Here is a 20,326-nt window from a genome sequence, read left to right as displayed (position 1 = left end):
TTATTTATTTCCCTCATAAAAAAATTTTGTTCTTCAGTTGGCAGGGAAAACTTAGTTCTTTCAAAATTTAGTTATGATAAAAGAAAATAAAGAAGATTTTATAAAAATTTAAAGATTAATTTTAAAAATGATAATCTTTCCAATTTACCTATTCTTAATAATCGAAGAAAAAAAAACAGAAACTCAGCCCAACAAGAAACTTGCGTATTCAGATTGTACGAATGATTTATTTTATGTAATTAATAATTTTAAAGTAGTGCAATTATAGAAAAAAAATCGAATGTATTTTGAACATCATGAAGCTCTAAATCTTAATGCTTTTCGCGCTGTTTGTTTAAATAAAATTATTGTCAATTTGGAACATCATCTTTGTTACTGATAGTGATTACTAATAGTTTAGATCAATAAAAATGTTTTGCAAATTAGTTAACAATTTCTGAAAGCAGAGTTAGAAGGACTTCGCATATCATCAAAGTAGTTCAATAATGAGTGATTTTGTTATCAAAATCGCTATCAACCTACTTAAATAATTATCTTAGGCGTACAAATAAGTCAGTTTAACACTCAAAAATTTATCTTGACGTCACATAGCAAAATATTTTTTATTTGTAACAAGTGTTCATTGTGAAATATTCAATTTCAAGCCTTGTGATACTCTTTTTGAATTGAGGCGTTTGTACAATACACAATACAAATGACACGTGTATTTGAAATAATATTTGTGGAATAATAAAACTTGAATCAAGATAAAATCAGTAAAAAGCACTAGATTTTCCGTCGAATATGTCTATTTCAGCTTGACCCAAATCTTTTGTCGTCGATAACATTGGCCTTTACTTAAAATTGCAAACAAGGACAAGGCTCGGATCGCGCATCGGATTTACCTAAGATAACACATTCCATCTCAAATTCTCGAAATCACTGTAAATTAACAATTAACACTTCGGTAATTTATTTATTTGTCCGAATTGACGAGCAAATTGTTCCACAAACAAAGCGACTTTGACACCAAATCCGCGTAAACAACGCTTTGTTAAAGAGTAACAAAACTCAAAAGGTTTCCGGCGTTTGTAAATATTTTTCCGAGATATTTCTATCGCATAAACAAAATTTCGCAGATGATGGAGATTATGTCAGCTTGGGGCCCACTTATCTACCTTGGCTGTTGGGCGGCGACTCTAAGTACGGCCCTGACAAATCTTCTTTCGGTCCCGAGATTAATCCAAGCATTGGGAATCGACAGGATTTATCCAGGATTAATCTACTTCTCCAAAGGATATGGAAAAGCAGGAGAACCGTATCGAGGATACATTTTAACTTTTCTAGTGTCGGCGGCTTTTCTCCTAATAGGTGCTCTTCAATCAACGATAATCTGACACAAATCTAAACCGCCTTTTGCAGGGGAATTAAATGCAATCGCTCCGTTGATCTCCAATTTTTATCTAGCCTCCTACGCCCTTATCAACTTTTGCACTTTTCATGCAGCCTTAATTAAACCCTTGGGGTGGAGACCGACATTCAAAGTAGATACTCTCTCATTAAATAATTAGTTAATCAACTCCTATTTTCAGTATTACAACACGTGGTTGAGTCTTGCCGGATTTATCAGTTGCGTTGTTATCATGTTCTTAATTAACTGGCAATCGTCTCTGATTACTTTCGGGGTAATTATCGCCTTGTATCTCTTGGTGGTCTACAGAAAGCCAGGTATTGGGGGTTAAAAATCGTTCAATTTTTCATTAAAGGAGTTTCAGATGTCAATTGGGGCTCCTCCACCCAAGCCCAGACGTACAAAACAGCCCTGACCACAGCCCACCGCTTGATCAACATCGGCGAACACGTGAAAAACTACAAACCACAAATTTTGGTACTTTGTGGATCCCCATCGTCACGGCCCGCTCTCATCGATTTTGGCAACTTAATAACGAAAAATAATTCGTTGCTTATCATCGGGGACGTGACAGAGGTACCCCCCAAAGCCCCCATGTCTTATTTTTTAAGTGGTCGAGTTTTAGACGAAGTTGCAGCATCGGGTCAGGTCGGCTCGCATCCAGAACGTTTATTCTTGGCTTCGAATTAACAAAATCAAGGCTTTTTATTCGATTTTGGATAATACACAGTTCGAAAATGGGGCTAAGGCTTTATTGCAAACGGCCGGAATCGGCAAACTGTGCCCCAATGTTCTGATGATGGGGTATAAGAACGATTGGAGGACTTGCCCTCGGGAGGAACTGATGGCGTACTTCAATGTTTTACAGTGAGTACAATTTGTGTGTTTTTGGGGAGGTTAAGTTGGTGTTTTAGTGCCGCTTTTGACCACCGACTGGCTGTAACGATTTTGCGTCTGAAAGACGGTCTGGATTACAGTAAACTGATGGGCGAAGATGAAGGTTCGCCCAATGAAGGCACTCTCTCCCAACAACCCACAATGGATTTAAGAGGTTTCGCTACAAGTAGTATGATGCATGCTGATTCGAATTTAAGTTTAGCCGATTTAGGAAAATCAGATACTGTTACTCCTAAAAATACAATAAGTAAAACAGTCACTGATAATAATTCTAGTTTTAATTGCTTGATTCCAGATGGGGTCAAAAACGGGCACGGGTTGTTAAACACAGTCTTTGCCAAGAAAATGAAAGTCACTGATTCAACCAGTGTTCAGCATATCCCCAATTTCGCGATGGAGAACATGACGCTGTTCCGGAACAAGCAAAATAAGGGGAACATCGACGTTTGGTGGCTGTACGACGATGGGGGGCTCACGATGCTCCTCCCGTACATTATCTCAACCAGACAAAATTGGGCCAATTGCAAACTGCGAGTTTTCGCACTCAGCACAAACAAAAACGAGATCGAAGAAGAGGAGAAAAAGTAAAGTTGAGACTTTGTGTACCACTAAAACAAACTTTTTTCCAGCATGGCGTTTTTGTTGTCGAAATTTCGATTAAATTACTCCAGTTTGAAAATCGTCTCGCTTTCGGATAAGCCACAAGAGGCGACGATTAAATTTTTCAATGATATGATTAGTGACTTTAGGACAAATGATGATCCTGACGATGGTAATTAACACTACCAAAAAATTCCTCATGCTACTTTTTGCAGAATCTAAGGTTTCCGAAGCCGAAATAGCGTCACTCCAAGACAAAACCTACCGGCAGTTGAGACTCCGCGAATTACTTCTGGAACATTCGAGTGAAGCCAATTTGATTGTCATGTCTTTACCGATGCCGAGGAAGGGTAAATTATCAGCACCTTTGTACATGGCATGGTTGGAAGCACTGACTCGAGATTTGCCCCCCTATTTGTTAGTGAGAGGGAATCAACAATCTGTTCTCACTTTTTACTCGTAAGAAACGTACTCAAAGTATTCTCTTAAACCAAAAATATTACCAAGTGTTAGTTTACGTGCCTAAATAATATTTATTTTATTAACTATTTAATGATAATGTAATCAAATTTTATAAATTTGTACGACTCTAATAAATATTTTTTGTAATAAAAGTAGTGTTATTTTACAATTCCTTGCCAAATCTTGTCACTTAAAAGTTTCAACAATTTATTCTACTTTCACACAAGATTTTCGAATCCGACAGGATTATTAATATTTAATGGTAACGTAATCAAATTTTATAAATTTGTACGACTCTAGTAAACATTTATTGTAATAAAAGTCGTATTATTTTACAATTTATTTTCAGATCTTGTCAATATAAAGATTACAATAGTTTCAACAATTTATACAATTAGTACAACTTTACTTTTCGGGACAATATACAAATAGTGTCTTTTCAATGTCAATAAATGAGTAAAAAATAAATAAAACAATGGAATGTATAAAAAAATATGTAAAAGCTGCTAATTGGCAGTTGCAAGAGAGTATTTTGATGATGGGAAATAATATCACAATTACGAATACTTACAGTTATTAAAGAAACATGCAATTAATGAGTGGGCCTCAGTTGTTACATTAAAACAGGCACATTAAATATTAGTAGTTATTGATAAAAATCGAGGAGCTGCCCCACAATAAAAACTGGCAGATCCTCACATTTTTGAGCCAAAAATCTAAAATTGCTCTTTTTTTTTAGTAAATTTTTGTGCATCCAATACACTGAAACAATTGCACGCTACAAAGTGTAAAAGCACCTTATACAAAATCAAATTGAGTCGAAAAAGGCTCCCATGCGATGCGACAGGCCGGACTGTACTACACTGCAGTGGGAGTCCTCGATTGTCAATGCCATTTCGCCTTCTGTGCAAAAATATCAGCTCGCAGGTTTTGCGCGAAACAAATCCCCAAAATCTAGAGAAAAAGAAAATTATCAATAGTAATACCCCGAGTGCATGCCAAATTATCGGTAAATTAAAAATAAATTAGGATCAATTTGGCATGCGCGAGGAATATTTTGCAGACTATTTCCCGAACATAATTTACAAAAAATATGTCAAAAAAAATTAATAAATGTTGTGAGGGAAATAGTCACTGAAAATATTCCAGAAAATACGCACGACTAGACACCTACTTGCAAAAACAAAATAATAAAACCAAATGTTGCTAACGAAATCATATTTCGCTCCAACCATTCTTCAATCGCTTCCAGACATCCTTTCTCGTTAATTATTTTTGACACATCAAAATTCTGCAACAACCACAAAAGCTGAACAATAAGCAAACAAAAAATGGATAAGGAAAAGTGGGAGGTACCTGAAGCACCATTATTCCCACTTTTACTGCAGCAACAGGGACTAGATTGCCCTCAATCCACTCTTCACCCGCGCGCAAGCAGCCCCTTTCGAAAATGTGCCGCTCTCCGGGCTGCATAATTTTGGTAATTTTTTTTACAAATGATTGAGAAATTAAAAAAAAACAATACTTACGAAACCTGGTTTTCGCACGTCGTAACCGCATTGTTTATTCTTGATAATTTCCTAAAAGAAATTTATAGATCACTGTGGTTAAAAAAATGTATTTTTTACATTTGGTTTGCGTTTACAACATGAGAAAGGGACACCACAAGCCTCCCTACTGCCAACATCGCGCGATGAACAATTAAAATAATTGTTACGATCCCAATCTTTGGGCCCTTCTATACCACAACATTGCAACTAAAAAAAATATAATAAGAAAGTGCCACTAAATTTGAAATAAAATACCCAGTCCTCTTGGATCCAGTCAATTAAATTTTGCTGATCTGGATCTTCCCTATAGTGAATAATAAAAGTCTGGAAACCTATCGTAGCTTGAGATTTAATCTGGAAATATTTTTTATAAGTCATTATGCAAACGAGTGGTAGAAAAAATGTTTCACTTGATTGGTTTTGATTAGTTTCTCTTGTAACACTGAACAAATTCAATAGCCTTGATTCTGTTGACTCGAAATCGTGCAAAATAAATCAATAAAACATTCAGAAATGTGTGTAATACAATTTCTTCAAACTTGCCTATTGATCAAATTTATAATCAGAATTCTGACTCACCCAATCCTTAAAAATAAATCCGAGAATTCCGGCCGTCATTTCGAATAAAAGTAACACAGATAAAAATATGGCATACTGAAAATTACAAATATTAGTATAAATCACAGGGACATAAACATAAACTAACTGTAGCTAAAAGACAAGTATTCTCACGCAGTGCCCCCACACATCCTGTAAAGCCAATAATAAAAGTCACAGTCCCTGAAATAAACCAATTATTTCAAAATCAATCCTATCACAAATTTATTAGTATTACCAATACATATCAAAATAAACGCTGGATCAAGTGCAACATTTGCTACTTTTCCTAAATTATTAAAAATGTCTTTTTCGCTCCAAGCCCATACTCCTACAGTCAAAATACCTAATCCCAACAGCTACAATAATTAATAAATCAAACAAAACCGACCTAAATGTAACCCACCATACCCAAAAGAGCACGTTAAACCCAAATATCATATATTTCAAACAGCCACTGACTTCGCTCGCTTCGCGCCTGTATTTCCTCACAGGCATTGTGGGCAGATTCACGGCCATTTTCAATTAAGTATTTTTTAAATAATTTTAATTAAACTAGGAAAATCAGGAAATGTATCATTGTTTCAGTGGCCTTGACTAAAACTTCTTTGCTAATCCAGGTAGATTACTAATTTGGAAATCGGTGGCTTACACGGCATTTCACATTTAGAAGACAAAAACTGCAAAAAACACTCACTTCACTATTTTCTTGAGAAAAAACTACTGTTGGTTTTGCGTGTTGACATAACACAGATGGTATTGACAGTGACGTTTCCTCTGATCAATGTTTTCCAACAGAACCCTGCTTTATCGGCGTCTATACTACTTCCAGATGTCACTAGTTCTACTCCCCAGCATGGCCTACTCTGCTTCATAGATGAGATATTATAAGTAGGGATACTCTGCTTCATTATTTGGAACGGAGCAGAAGACAGATAAAATAGCCATGCAAAAATTAAAATTAAAAATTGGTGAAAGATTGACTTATTTAATACTATTTGTGCCAAATTTATAACTACCTAGCTAAAATAAATTAAAATTACAAAAAGAAAATAATAATGTTGAGTTTGTTACAAAAATTTAAATTAAAAAGTGTGATGCCCTCTAGTTAATCAACTTTTGTTATTTGAAAATTAACGGTAAATTGAATTAAGTTTAAAATATTTCCACGCATTTTTTATAGCTTGAAATTTTTTTATCAAAATGATTTCTGTTATTACAACAGTTCTTGTGTGTTTCTCTTCTCCCATAAAAGTGTCATAAATTTGTTCCTCAAGGCAGTTTTCCCTTCATTCCAAAAGCTAAACAAACTCGTATAAATCTGTTGACAGTGAAAAAACTTTTCTCTTCAACAATTTATAATCCATTGTGATTTTCAGAGATTCATTAGCATATTTAATACTTTGCCCCAAAAACAAAACAATTTCGTTCTTTGTAATTTCCCTAACTTTTCACTTCGGTGCAAAGTTCATTTTTTCAAGTAGGATTTTTTTATTGTAATTCGTATTTGGTAAATAATGAATTCAAACAGGATTAATCTTTAGTGGAATAGTGGTATGCGCGCTTGCGTTGGTGGCGGCGAAACTTTTGGCGGTTATCGCTCGGAGGCGGCAGTATTCTCCACCTCTTACACTGTTTAGGGCTGGAATATAATCTCATAGTTCGCGTGCGTAGCTATCTGCCAACATGCAAATCATAAAAAATAATACCGAAATACCCCATGTATGCCATTAAAATCGCGTAATTAGAACACGCTTAAAACGCTTTGCATTGCTCTGAAATGTTACACGTTTCGGGAACTTTTAAAAAAGTTCTTTTTAACACCGGTTTTGGGCTTGTGTGAGTGGGTGGTGCATTTTTGTGAACTATTTCTTTCATTGTAAGTATTTTTTGTTTTTACAAACAAAAATGTTTACCTAGATGACTGATAACAACAACGACTAATGGCTAGCAATGTTTTTATTATAGAAATTGGGTATTGATTTTATTGAAATGTAATGTGAAAACATATGTAATGTAAGTCATGTTTTCTATTAGAAGTTTATGGAGAAGAATTTTATTCATGTGACGGCAACTTTTTTATTTTATTATTCAAAAACTTATCTGTTTACAAACTCTCATTTAATTTTAAGAAAACTACGTGAAAAGTTTATTTGTGCAACTTAAAAAAAAAACGTCTTTTCAATTTTTTTATGAGAAGCAGTTGGAACACTAATTACAAAATCGTTATGCAAAATTTATTACAAGTAGTTATCTCCAGAAAATCGATTTGATGTGAAACATAAATTAAATTTATTTCGCAATACTCGTTAATGTTACTTCCTTCTTTAATCGATTTGTAGCCTATTAGAGACATTAAATATATTGTTTTTTCATAGTTGTGCCTAATAAATATAATTGATTTGACTTGTTAAAAAATTGTAACCCGGCGCCTCCACCATTTTCCCCACTCACAATTTACTTATAATTATGAAGATAAATAAGTATTTTTTGTCATAGAAAAACTGGTCCAAAAAGAACGATGCCGTTTAATAAAAACGTCGCTTATAATGGCTTTATGCATGGCTTGTTTCGTTAGGAGAACAATGTGAAAAATCTGCAATCGTCTCGTGGCAAGTGTAAATTGTGGGGTAATTTATTAAAAGGAAGCTTTAAGCATTCAGAACGGTAACACATTACTCATGTAAACGAGTTTAATTAGTGCTTTCTTCTCGAATTTCAAAACAAACGAATTTCCGGAAGGTCTCTTTGTTCTGTTTATTATAACATGCAGGCGAAACGAACTACACGCGTTTAAGAGTTTATAATTCCTGTTCACGCCCCCAGGTTGACAAATTTTCAAAGTCAAACAAAGAAAATATTTTTGTGTTTCAAGAAAGTCGATCAATTTTGCACGATCTTCTTTGATCTTGACGAGGAAACATCCGTTTCGTTGGTCTTTGAGCGATTTAGCGGAACAAAAAGCCAACTCTTGAAAGCTTTAAAATTAAATTAGGTTTTAAAAATTTAGATTTGTTGCAAGTTGCAAATCGATTAAAATTAATTGAGCACAATATAAATCACTCAAAGAGACAGAAACTGAAGTTTCAACACTTGGAAATTTTGCCAATTGTTAAATGAGTGTTTAAGTGTTTACCAAACTTGTAACAAGATTAATCTCTTCTACTTTAAATTGTTTTAGACACAAATTATCCTAATTCCAGGTTCGAGTCTAATTTTTTTGGCCAAGTTGCGTTATTATCTCATTATCTCCGATTTTGGACAAGGGATTTCCGGACCGTTAAACTCCCCTCAAGTACATATATTCTAAGAATGTCCTTTAATCTTTCCCCCAGTGAATTTATTGGGTTTTTGTAAAACTGAGGTGTTAAAAATTCAATTTGTCAACGTCAAAAAAACAGTATCGAAATAATTAAACTTCCTTTCAGTTAACTGACATTATAAGCTCATTGGTTAAATGCGCCAATAAAACTTTATTAGGCTTTTATTAATCCACCAGCAATAAATCGGATAGGTAAAGCAGTGAGAATAGAGTTTAATAAAGCCGGAAAAACAGAAATTCGCTGTGTATCAAAAACACTTAAGATCTTAATCGCCGCATTTGCGGGTGCTTTAATCCGGGTGAAATTTCACAAAGGAGTTAGAATAAAATTAGAAAAATATGCTTTGGGAGAATTCAAAATTTGATTTGCTGTTTGATTTATGAGTACGAAGCGCAGCATTTCACTCACAATAAAAACTAATTTCGACATCGTCGGATTTATAATTAATTCCAGCCCGGAAAGACGGGAGATTTTCACAAATTTTTTATTGATCGGATTAAGCCAAGTTCAACGTTTATTTATCTCCGGCTCTAAAAATAATACACATTTTACGATATTCAAGCAAGCTATTATTGAGGTCGAGAAATGTTTTTAAAATAAGCACGAGTGACTTTAAAAGGTCAAAAGGAAATTATTTTTGTCAGGATGTAATTAAGTTAAGACCTTGATTGTGATTGCTGGATAAATACAGTTATGGTTTTTTTACCATCTTGGTTTCTAAACGAAGTTGAGAGCCTTTCAGCTAATATCTGGAAAAGGGTTTATGTTTATGATGAAGTAAAGGGATTAATTTTCATGCAAATTCAATTAAAGGCTTGAACATGAACAGTAACTATATTGTGGTTGTAACACGAACACCATCCCTGAGTTTGTTTTCATTTCTTTGTCTTGCTCGCGAGCTTTAATCCTAACTGTCACCTGAAATTTATCACAGCCATCATGTTTATGTTGGCATTTTTCAGTAGTATTTAACCACGGTTGAGTTGGCATAAAAGGCAAACCCGTGTTAGATCAAAGCTTTATGTCGGTTAATATTAGTAGTACAATAAAACGTATCTCTGTTATCGCAAGATAGGGCTGAATAGCAGCCCCAACAAAAACTTCTTTATCAGGTAGGCAGTGTCGTAGCCCTCCAGTTATACGACGATACGAATATCGGCCATAAATTTGAATTTTTTCCGCAAAAAAACCCCAATATCTAGCCATCTTCCAATTACGATATCGAGGAAAGAGTAATTACCATTTTAAAGACGACTCATGAATTATTCAACTTGACAATTTGTGTTGTAATTCCTTATAAGTACTCCTTGATAATGTTTATTTGATTTTAACTGTTTCATTCACAAATTTGCGCTGTGTGGAACTAAACCAATTGGAATCCAGCGCCAATTTGCATATCAAGATGTAAAAACGGTCCAGATTTATTCCTTTAATTAGGAGTTTCTATTTTAATAAAACTCAACTCGGGTAATCACAACAAATAGGCGAAAACAACAAAGGGGAAATTTGAGGTCTACATTTAATTATTAGAGATACGTAAACGTTTCTATATAAGGAACATCATCAAAGCTTTTATTATCTACCTGGCCCATAACAGTAATTAAATTTTATACGAGTTAAATTTGCTACAATATTGAAGAGGTTAAATTATACTCCGTAATTATTTGTAGGCGGAATTTTTCCCTTTATACTCCTTAATCAAATTATTGAATTGTTTTAGAAGACAGACAACGCTAATTTGATTAATACGCAATTTTCTCCCCAGACAATTTTTTTTTTAAATAAAGCTAAAAATAAAACAGTGGTTTGACAAAAACAAAATGTTGAATAACTTTACAATCAATTTTCGTGATAATAATTGTCCATTTTTGTGTTTCAAAAATAATTACTTTTGTTATTAATACCTGCTATAAAAAATGTTTCTATTTTAAATTAGGTATAATTAGGTTATAAAAATAGGTTTCCTAATTTTTCTATTGTAAGAAACTAATTATAACACTAGTTTACAAAATCTACCTTAGTAGAAAGTTATAATTTCTTATTGATTTTGAGGCACTGAGTTAAAAAAATCCACTACAGTTTAAGAAATTTGTAATTAGCAAGAACCGCCAAACAACAAATAAAAAAATAAGTTATTTTACTTTGTTTTTATTTTTTTTTGGACCAGTTTCGCTTGTAACAGTCCAACAGTAATCTTCTAACATATTTTCATTTCAAAAACATTTGCGCCAATTTTCGAAATTTATTTTAAAACCTATTTAATAATAATTTTGCAATAATTCAGCAAGAATTTGAACTTTAAATAAATTTTAAATTGGAGGCATTCGTGCAAAAAGCAATAAAATTATTGTTCACAACAAAAAATTGTAACGTTATAAAAAATTAACTGTTATTTGTTTCATTAAAGGTATATAAACATAAAAACAATAATTTGATTAAAGGTATATTAAATAATAATAAAAATGAATAAAAATGGTAGAGGCGACAGGTTAAAAAGTTTAGTTGAAATTAATTTAAACACAGTTTATTAACTAAATTTAGCAAAATTATGAAAAATTTTATAACTGCCCAAAGTGAGTCAAAGATAATAGTCAAATAGATAACAAATACATTATTGATATTTGAGGTAATATTTTTTTAAATACATATCTTTCTTATACTTGTATATATAAAATATGTGTAAAGTTAAGTTAAATAAATTATATTATAATAGTTATTTTTGTTACAAAAACCTAAAATATAGTTTTTGAGGACAAATAATTTCTGTTCGTTGCAGATGAGTCCGCAAAAACTTCTTATAGGTACGTTTTAGAAACAACAACTTTTACAACATTAGTTAAATATTTCAAAAACACAATCAACCTTTTTATTATGTACGCTTAGTTTCTCGAAAACAGTAGTTAAAAATGAAAAAAAAACAATACCCAAAATAACTATTTTACGTATTCTATAAAAAAAAAGACTTTAATGAGTCCGAAAAATAACTATTTTTGGGAGCTGTATAAAAAAAATCGACAGTTTTAAAACAATAAATTTTTATTGCAAAAGTTTGGAACGAAAGCATCTTCAACTTTTCTGTACTTATTTGTTGTCAGTAACATAACATTTAAAACAGTAGTGAATTTTTATTTGTTTGTGATTTGTTTTTTACAATTTTCTTGTGATTTTTTGAAAGGTTTTAAAATGCCTCTTGCGAGTTTTTTATGTGCTTTTAAAACAAATATTTATGCAATTTTTGTAGTAATGCATTTCATTCGCAATTTCACGGTTGTTTCCTATCAATTTTGTAGTATCAGAGTTAATAAATTTTTTTATTGATTATCGCAGTAATAACCATCACCAAGAGCTTAGTTAACTTTAAAACCGATCATGTTTGAGCACAATTAAAAAAAATCACTTGATTGATAAAAATGAATCATAATTATCTTCAATTCTCCATTAGTCATTAATTGACTCCAATTCACATTGAAACGGCGAAAACAATTTAATGTTCATTTAACGTTGAAATTAGTAAAATGTAAATGATGTAATGGATGTATGTACTCTGCATTTAGTATTATACGTGTTTATTCTATTCACGCCTCTTTTGTTTGAAATTGCACATAAACAATTTATAACGAGACACATTGTTGAAGATTCATTTCTATTGTTTCGGACGTTGAAAAAGATTCGCATGCAAATAAATTTTTTGTCCAAGTGTATTCACATATTTTAACTAAAACTATCCTAGAAACTAGAGATTTATTATGTTTGTTCCAAAAAATACGTTTCTTTTTCGCAAATTTATAACAAGATTGACAAGTCGGAAAAATTGAATATTATGCCACTGTCGGCTCAAATCTTGTTAATATTTTTCTTTGTGATGTGACAGAGTTTGAAATTTTTTTCGCTGTGACTTTAACCAATAGTATTATGGTTGCAATTTGTGTTCTCGAGTTCGAGTTATGCAAGTTTTAGTGCATGTGATTGTATCGAATGGTCCTTTTGTGTAAGTAGGACAATAGCCTGACCCAAATCCCAAATCTGGTTAAATAGAAGTAGTGCAGGATAAAAATCATGTTGAGGTCTATTTGTGTTCATACTCCTTTAAGCTTTAAATCAATAATGACGGAGTATGCATGAAATTAAACATCCATATGATCACAAGCTTTGAGAGAGACTAGAACGGGCGATACTTTCCACTTTGATAGACCCGAAACGCCTCCCTTTTGCAGGGAAACAAACCGTTCAAGCCGCAAAATAACCCCAGAATTCGTCACAGGTGCCTTGATGAATGTCTGCACATTTATTTTCGACTAGAGGTAATGAATAGGTTTAACGCTATCTGAACGTCGGTTATTTATTATACGTCATAGTGCGAACATTTGCACACCTTACAAGAAGTCATTCATGAATCATGGATGCGAGTGACAACACTATTTTTAAATTGCTAATATCGCAACACACAAATCATTACACAACGAGCAAATGGGAAAATATTGCACCCTCTACGAGAGTCCTGCATTTAAAAAGACACAAGCGGTTTTAGAGTACAAACTAAGTTTTTAATTTATGAGAATGCACTCTGCAATAAAACTAAACGACGGAGAAAAGCAGTAAAACTACAATTTAATTCCTAGACACAAGAAAACTTTAGTTCCACAAGTCGTCGTTGTTAAGAGGAGAGGAATTTTAAAAAATTTAGTTTTTTTTATTATTAAAGATAACCAAATGCCTATGAACTACCGTAGTTTGTAGCATAGTTTCTTGCTGAAATGGTAACAAAAACCGTTTATTATGTTTATCATTCTTAATTATTAAAACACCGTTATCAATTATTAAAAAGTAAACTACCGTACAACATTAATGCGCAAAGCAAAGCTGGATGATTAAAATCCCGAATAATAAATATTTTATAAAAATGAAAGTAAATGAATAAATCTTAATTTTTTAACTTTTAAATGCAAGCAGCGGTACGAATTTGATAAAAATATTGAAAAATTACAGTCTCCTTTAGTCTTTCTAAATAATCATCAGTAATTAATGAAATAATGATTAGTTTGCCAACCATTGGGTTTCCAAAAACAAAACAATTTTTTGCACGATAGGACGTTTTTAGTGAGTTACCGCGTTTGTTTCGAGACCGGTATGTTGTATTTACTGGTTTCTATGATAAATATAAGGTAAGTAATTTACTTACCGTTTTAGAACGGTAAGTAATTTCAAACATTAATTAAATAAAATCCACAAAACATTTATTGATAGCATAAAGATTATTATAAACAAACCCAACAAATTATTTCATATTAAAATTAAACGTACAACCACTACAATTACTAAGTGTAATTCCGCTGGCTTCTTTGGTACTAGCGCTAACAGAAACTGTTGCTGAATTCAACGTAAGTCCTCCGCCGTCTTCAGTAGTTTTTTTTCAGTAATTTTTTCACTAATTTCACAACTCTTTTTCTTTCATCAGCTTTAAACGATTTTATAGGCATTTTCATATCGAAATCTTAATTTTTCAGGAATGAACAACCAATGTCCCAAGCTTGCTCGATTTCACTGTTTACACCGTCGGAGTCTGAGTCACACATTTTTTTTTGAGAAAACTCATGAAATGTTCTAAACTGTTTTTTGAGAATTGTATTTTTTTCAAACTATCAACAAACTTTTGGCTAGACAACATTAACCTCAACTATTGTTAACAATAATTCATTCAATTTATAACAATTCGAGAAACACCGTGGCGACACTTTAGGTAAAAATGAAATGAAATAATTGACATTTTTATTTAAATTATTTATTCAGATCAAGGTAAAAATGTTTCTATAGTGCAAAAAAACGTTATAAGCATCACAAACATTAAGGACTACCGATCTTAGACAATAATTGGAGTGGTCGCTTCGCTCCTCCTTCAAACAATTGTCTTCGATCGGTAAAATGTCCTTACCGTACTTAATGCTTAATATACTATAAAGTCTTTTTTGTTTAATGTTTTGTAAAAATTGAATTTTGGAATGCATACATTAGGCGCAGGCCTTGTAACCTTGTATATTTTTCTAAAAAAAAAAAACAAACTGAGAGAATAAACATAACAGAAATAAAAAACAGCAAAATTATAAGCGAATACTAACTATATTTTTACAATATCTTCCAAATTTAAATTATGTACAATTTGAGGACTTGAAATTTTAGCTTTGGTCATTTAAAAAATAAAATTTAAAACTTTACCGCCCCGTGCGGAGTTATTTTTAAGAAAAATGTAAAAATTTGAAGCCAGTTATAAATTTGAAAGTATCTTGCCAAATACCCACCTACCTTTCTGTTATTTTTTCTTGTAGCATAAAAAATCTCAAAATACATCTCAAGTAATTTGTAATTACATAACAAAAAACAAAGCTTATTTTGGGTTATCTACATGTACTTATTATAAACACGTATTAGTAATTTCATATTTTATTTTCAATTAAACAAGATGAAATTGTTGAGAACGACCAAGCTTGTAAAAGAGAGACCCCTCACCGTCAAGACGATTAAGTATGTTATTTTTTTAAATTAATAGCTTATATTTCTTTCAACCTATAGATCAGTGTTGCGTACATTAAATATTTTATGTACGAACTAGTTTTATTATCTAATAATGCACCCTCATAAAAGCCTATTTATTAAAAAAATAAAAAAAGACAAATTGCAAAAATTATTCTTAATTTAATTACTATTATAAGTTGATTTACCTGTTCAAAATATGAAGATTTGTTAGATTAGCGTTTTTTTTTTGCAAGAAAATTCCAAGTCGACTTCTTTGTCTAAAAATATATAAAAATTTTCTCTTTTTGCGTCAATCTTAACTATAAGACAATCTCGAAATCATTGGTAACAATAAATGCCGAAACAATAGACGAGTACAATGAAAAGAATTTAATATCGCTTTGAGAATCGATTTAGATTTTTTTAGAGTCTGACACTACTCGGTATCCAGACATAATGTACAGGTGTTTCAGAACTCGCGCTCCAGCAAAAAATTCCAAGTAAGATAAGATACTAGGAACATGAAATAGTATATTAAGCATCAAGAACGGTATGGACATTTTACCGATCGAAGACAATTGTTTGTCTTGTTTAACGTTCGTGATGCCTTTGATATTTTTTGCGCGATTGAGTTTTATCAGTTTTTTTAATAAAATCTGCAAAAAATGTTCTAGATCGCCAAAATACTTTGGCGATGATTTTGAATGTTTACCGATTTAGCGACAATAAACAAAATACTTACCGACGAGTTTGGGATAGCAACAAGTAAATACAACTTTCTGTTTTGGAAACAGACGTAGTAAACAATCAAATAGGGTCTAATCGTACAAAAATCATTAAAAGGTTCTATCTGTCAAACAATTTTGATATTTATTTTTGAAATTTGACCTTTTTTATGACTTTTTATTGTTACCGATGATCTTGTAGGTATATATTGTTTTATAATTATTGAATAAAGGTACAAAAACTTTGCCAATAAAATTTATAAAAAAAAACAAATAAAAATAGATATTAGGTGTACAAAAAAGTTAATTTTTTCCAAAAAGAACGCAAAACGCATAATCGAGTTTTTTTGTATGCCTACTGAAATGGATGTTTAAATGACACTACATATCAAACGATGTCAGTTCTGCGTCGATTTCTGCATATCAGTGCTCGTCCAGTTTGCGATATGTACGAGTAGCTCTAAAACTTGAAATTTGTTTCCCTAACAAAATGAAAAAAACACGTAAAAAGACCGTTGTATCACGCTTGCTTTGATGACATAATTAGCTTTGCTAGTTGTTGAAAATCTCGTTGAAATTTACTCTCGACTTTGTTCCAGGAGTGTTTCCATACCGGACCGCAGCAATGAACGGCTCCGAGTTTTTAATTTTACCTGGTTGGGAGCTGATAAACTTGACTTTACCGGAAGTGAACTGGAGCAACACTTCAGACCCGGAACGAGACGCTTGGGAACAATGGAGTTCTTTGATGCAAGATCGTGCAGTGGTAGTTTCTCTTTTACTCCTTTTCTCGATGACAACCGTCTTTGGTAACATGCTTGTAATCCTTGCTGTAGTTCGAGAACGATATCTCCACACCGCCACAAACTACTTCATAACATCTCTCGCCGTCGCTGACTGTTTAGTGGGCTTAGTGGTGATGCCTTTCAGTGCACTTTATGAAGTGTTAGAACACACGTGGTTTTTCGGAACTGACTGGTGCGACATCTGGCGCTCACTCGATGTGTTATTCAGTACTGCATCAATCTTAAACCTTTGTGTAATCTCCTTGGATCGGTACTGGGCAATCACTGACCCTATAACATACCCTATGAGGATGACTCGCATCAGATCTGCCCTTCTGATAGCCGCAGTTTGGATTTGCTCAAGCGCGATTTCCTTCCCGGCTATCGTCTGGTGGAGGGCCGTGCGAACCGAACCCATCCCGCCCTACAAATGCCCTTTCACCGAACACCTAGGATACCTCATCTTCTCCTCAACAATCTCCTTCTACTTGCCCTTATTCGTCATGGTGTTCACTTACTACCGAATATACAGGGCCGCAGTCGCCCAAACGCGATCTCTACGTCTCGGTACTAAACAAGTACTGTTAGGGTCAGGTGAACTCGAATTGACCTTGAGGATACATAGGGGAGGTACGTGCAAAATCCCTAATCCCGAAACAAGACATTTATACTCGACTCAAGAAGACGAACCTTTAACGGCGTTACAAAATAACGGATTGGCAAGAATGGCCTCGACAAGATTGGGACCACATAGCAAGAATTTCTCTTTAAGTAGAAAATTAGCCAAATTTGCTAAAGAAAAAAAGGCAGCGAAGACTTTAGGGATTGTGATGGGGGTGTTTATCGTGTGTTGGTTGCCGTTTTTCGTTGTGAACTTGCTCTCTGGGTTTTGTCTGCAGTGCATTTGGCACGAAGAAATTATCCTAGCGGTAGTCACGTGGCTAGGGTGGATCAATTCCAGCATGAATCCGGTGATTTACGCCTGCTGGAGTAGAGATTTTAGAAGGTAAGTGAAGCTTTTAATAATTAATTTCAAAAAATTTTTGTAAAAATAAACTCAAAATTTTTAGTATCTTAACCAAATATTGTTCTTTAAAGCTCACAGTTTTATATATTTTTCTAGGCTTAAAATCCTATCTTTGTAGCTTATGATTTCGACTCAGGTGTACAAAAATAAAGAAAATGATTTTGTCATTTTGTAAAAAGTTACAAATTAATTTGATTATATATAAATATTTTTTCTACAACTCCAACAGAAAGTAAATTTTTACTCCATAATTTCACAAGGGATGTGGCCAATTACCTTCCTCATCTGTCAAAATTACAATAAAAATTTACCAGGTGAATAAAAAGTATGGAACCAAACTATTTATTAAAAAAAAAATAATTGATGAATGATAAAGTACTATAAAAATGCGATGTTTTATCTAGAATAAAATTTTTCGTAGTTTTTTTTTGTTTTTGAGTTCTACAACTTTTTTAATTTTTTTAAATGGCAACCCACTATAAAAATTGATAACGTTTTTTACATTTCTAGAGGTCTTAAAGACTCAATAAAGTGCATAAAACGTTATCGGATCAAGTTTAAAAAAATTCGAATTTTTTAAGTTTTTGAAGGTGAGCGACAGTACGAGTAAAATGGTAAAAATAGTTCATTTACCTTAAGTCGTAAAAACACTTAAAATATGGTTTCCAACACGATGCAACAAGTTAAAGTACTCTACGATGCATAGTTTTTGAGATATTGAGTTAAGAATAAAACTAGAAGCATAAGCACTAGAGGCATTTTCATATTTGATGGCGAAAACAAAACACTGTAAAATGTCAGAAAATTTACTAGTCAGTGTCAATTTTCTCATAAACGTTACAAGTGGGATTAAGTTTAAGAGATTTTAATAATTTAGTAAAATAATAAAACACGTTCATTAGTCTTCGAAAAGAGTTAATCGGGAAAGATTCTTCTCATGTAGTCCCACGTAGGACAAATTATTCCTTGTGCTTGATCACGAATAATCTTTTTATTACTAATATGTGACATTCTGAAATAATTAACGAACGTCTCTGAAAAAGGTGACAAAATGTCTCTACCTATATCCGATTCTGACCAAAAAAATCAATTTTTTTTATTCTTATAAAAAACTAGTACTACGAGTAAATTTAACCGGAGAATATGCCTAAACAAATCATTTTTCTTGCTGGACCATAGGAAAAATTATATGTATCATACGGGAGGAAAGTGTCTTTTCCTGTTCGAGATTTGTCGAGGGAAAAGATATTCCACTTGTAGGAGGAAAAGATACACTTTCACCCTTGTAATACAAATAATTATTGTAAAACGCTTTTAAATTTAGTAAAATAATTAGTCATAATAAGTTAATGTCTTTTATTTAATTTAAAAATTTGGATTCAAACAGTAACAATAACTGTTTTTTTATTATTTGAAAAAATATTCTTCAGCAAAGTTCTACTGCAAACGCCGACAATAAAGGCCCCTCTTGCAATTATAGCCGTTACGTCCCTTATTTACTATCTCTAAGACAATCGTTTTACGCCACATTGAACGAAATGAGCCCAAATTGCAGCCAATAAAAATTCCAAGCTGATCAAAGCACCGTCTCAAAAACTCTATTTATTTTATTCCTTAATTGTTCCATCGTCATTTGCTTGTTATTTTCGAAATTCAGGTGACTGATGACTACCTAATGGAGCTTCTTGTAATGTAACTGAGCTTTATGATAGAAATATCGATTGGTACGATCTGTTACCATCGCCCAACATAGTTAATCACCCGCAGACATAATCATCTCCAGACTGAAATTTTTTTCAACTTTCATGTGACCCAATTGGTGGCACGTGTCTTTTTTATCGAAGCGATAATTTCTCGCCGATTTAAAAACGTACAAAATTAATACATTTTTCATATGAACACGTTCAGTTGGAAATTTATAACGTTGCTATTCGACGTGGAACACGACTTTTGAATGTAAAAATCTGCAAACGAAGAGTTTGATAAAAAATATTTTATATAGCATAAAGAGTTAGAAAAAAGTCTTTGTTTTGTTTCATGACAAACAAAGTCGTGCTTTGGCAAATTTATTTTTGACCTTCTTTATAATTTACGAATAATTTCGTTCAAAGCTGCATGGAAATTGCATAAAATTCTGAGGGGTAATAAAATTTTACGACTGCTGTGTTTGTTCAACTATATAACTTATACTTCGGCTTAACAGATATAAAGTTGTAGTTTTTTGTTTGAGGAACGTTTTGTGTTTTTTGCTGAACATTTCTTATAGTTTCTTTGAAGCAGCTGAGTCTATTTCCGCCCGATGTGAGTAAAAATGAGAGATTACGAAATAAAATAAAAATCAACGTTTACTTATCATCGGAAAGATAAAGTCAATAGCTCTGAGCAAAAAATTAGCTGCGGTAATTAAAACGGAATTTCGTTTGAAATCAATTTATCGATAACGAAATAGTTGCCGCTTTAGGC

At 32.6% G+C, this 20,326-nt stretch overlaps 3 protein-coding genes across 8 annotated transcripts in view; 2 read left to right on the top strand and 1 right to left on the bottom strand.

Annotated features, from left to right (window-relative positions):
• Nucleotides 1–3,495, top strand: part of LOC123008325 (bumetanide-sensitive sodium-(potassium)-chloride cotransporter) — a 7,826-nt gene extending 4,331 nt beyond the window's left edge. Inside the window, exons 7-15 of one of the 2 annotated variants that reach the window (XM_044404128.1) lie at nt 1,119–1,350; nt 1,402–1,523; nt 1,572–1,707; nt 1,755–1,966; nt 2,016–2,257; nt 2,305–2,534; nt 2,583–2,871; nt 2,917–3,059; nt 3,103–3,495. In XM_044404128.1, the coding sequence (XP_044260063.1) occupies nt 1,119–1,350; nt 1,402–1,523; nt 1,572–1,707; nt 1,755–1,966; nt 2,016–2,257; nt 2,305–2,534; nt 2,583–2,871; nt 2,917–3,059; nt 3,103–3,350 (1,854 nt within the window). In that variant the 3' untranslated portion in view covers nt 3,351–3,495. Of the gene's footprint in view, nt 1–1,118; nt 1,351–1,401; nt 1,524–1,571; nt 1,708–1,754; nt 1,967–2,015; nt 2,258–2,304; nt 2,872–2,916; nt 3,060–3,102 lie in introns of both variants that reach the window. The other variant, XM_044404127.1, reaches the window with a different exon arrangement.
• A 176-nt stretch (nt 3,496–3,671) lies between these two features.
• Nucleotides 3,672–6,295, bottom strand: LOC123007265 (tetraspanin-5). 4 transcript variants are annotated; one of them, XM_044402456.1, is made up of 10 exons: nt 6,149–6,295; nt 5,908–6,093; nt 5,735–5,855; nt 5,606–5,679; nt 5,479–5,553; nt 5,155–5,253; nt 4,978–5,106; nt 4,879–4,929; nt 4,524–4,640; nt 3,672–4,303 (listed from the first exon to the last, which is right to left on the bottom strand). In XM_044402456.1, exons 2-10 carry the CDS (start codon nt 6,013–6,015, stop codon nt 4,235–4,237), a joined length of 843 nt encoding a protein of 280 aa, XP_044258391.1. In that variant the 5' UTR covers nt 6,016–6,093; nt 6,149–6,295; the 3' UTR covers nt 3,672–4,234. The 4 variants fall into 4 exon arrangements, with proteins under 4 accessions (XP_044258391.1, XP_044258394.1, XP_044258392.1 ...); XM_044402459.1 differs by adding an exon at nt 4,706–4,816 and having other exon boundaries at nt 5,908–6,292; XM_044402457.1 differs by lacking the exon at nt 4,524–4,640 and adding an exon at nt 4,706–4,816 and having other exon boundaries at nt 5,908–6,292.
• Nucleotides 6,296–7,271: 976 nt separating this feature from the next.
• Nucleotides 7,272–20,326, top strand: part of LOC123007078 (dopamine receptor 2) — a 51,155-nt gene continuing 38,100 nt past the window's right edge. For both annotated transcript variants that reach the window (XM_044402108.1, XM_044402109.1), the window contains exons 1-2: nt 7,272–7,375; nt 16,651–17,842. In XM_044402108.1, coding sequence (XP_044258043.1) covers nt 16,677–17,842 — 1,166 coding nt within the window. In that variant the 5' untranslated portion in view covers nt 7,272–7,375; nt 16,651–16,676. The remainder of the gene's footprint in view (nt 7,376–16,650; nt 17,843–20,326) is intronic.

The sequence above is a fragment of the Tribolium madens genome, unplaced genomic scaffold (genome assembly GCF_015345945.1).
Source record: "Tribolium madens isolate multiple individuals breed KSU strain unplaced genomic scaffold, Tmad_KSU_1.1 Scaffold_3;HRSCAF=73;Tcas5.2_LG2, whole genome shotgun sequence".
NCBI lineage: Eukaryota > Metazoa > Arthropoda > Insecta > Coleoptera > Tenebrionidae > Tribolium > Tribolium madens.
Note: the sequence above shows the minus strand (reverse complement) of the source record. Positions and strands in the feature narration are given on the sequence as shown.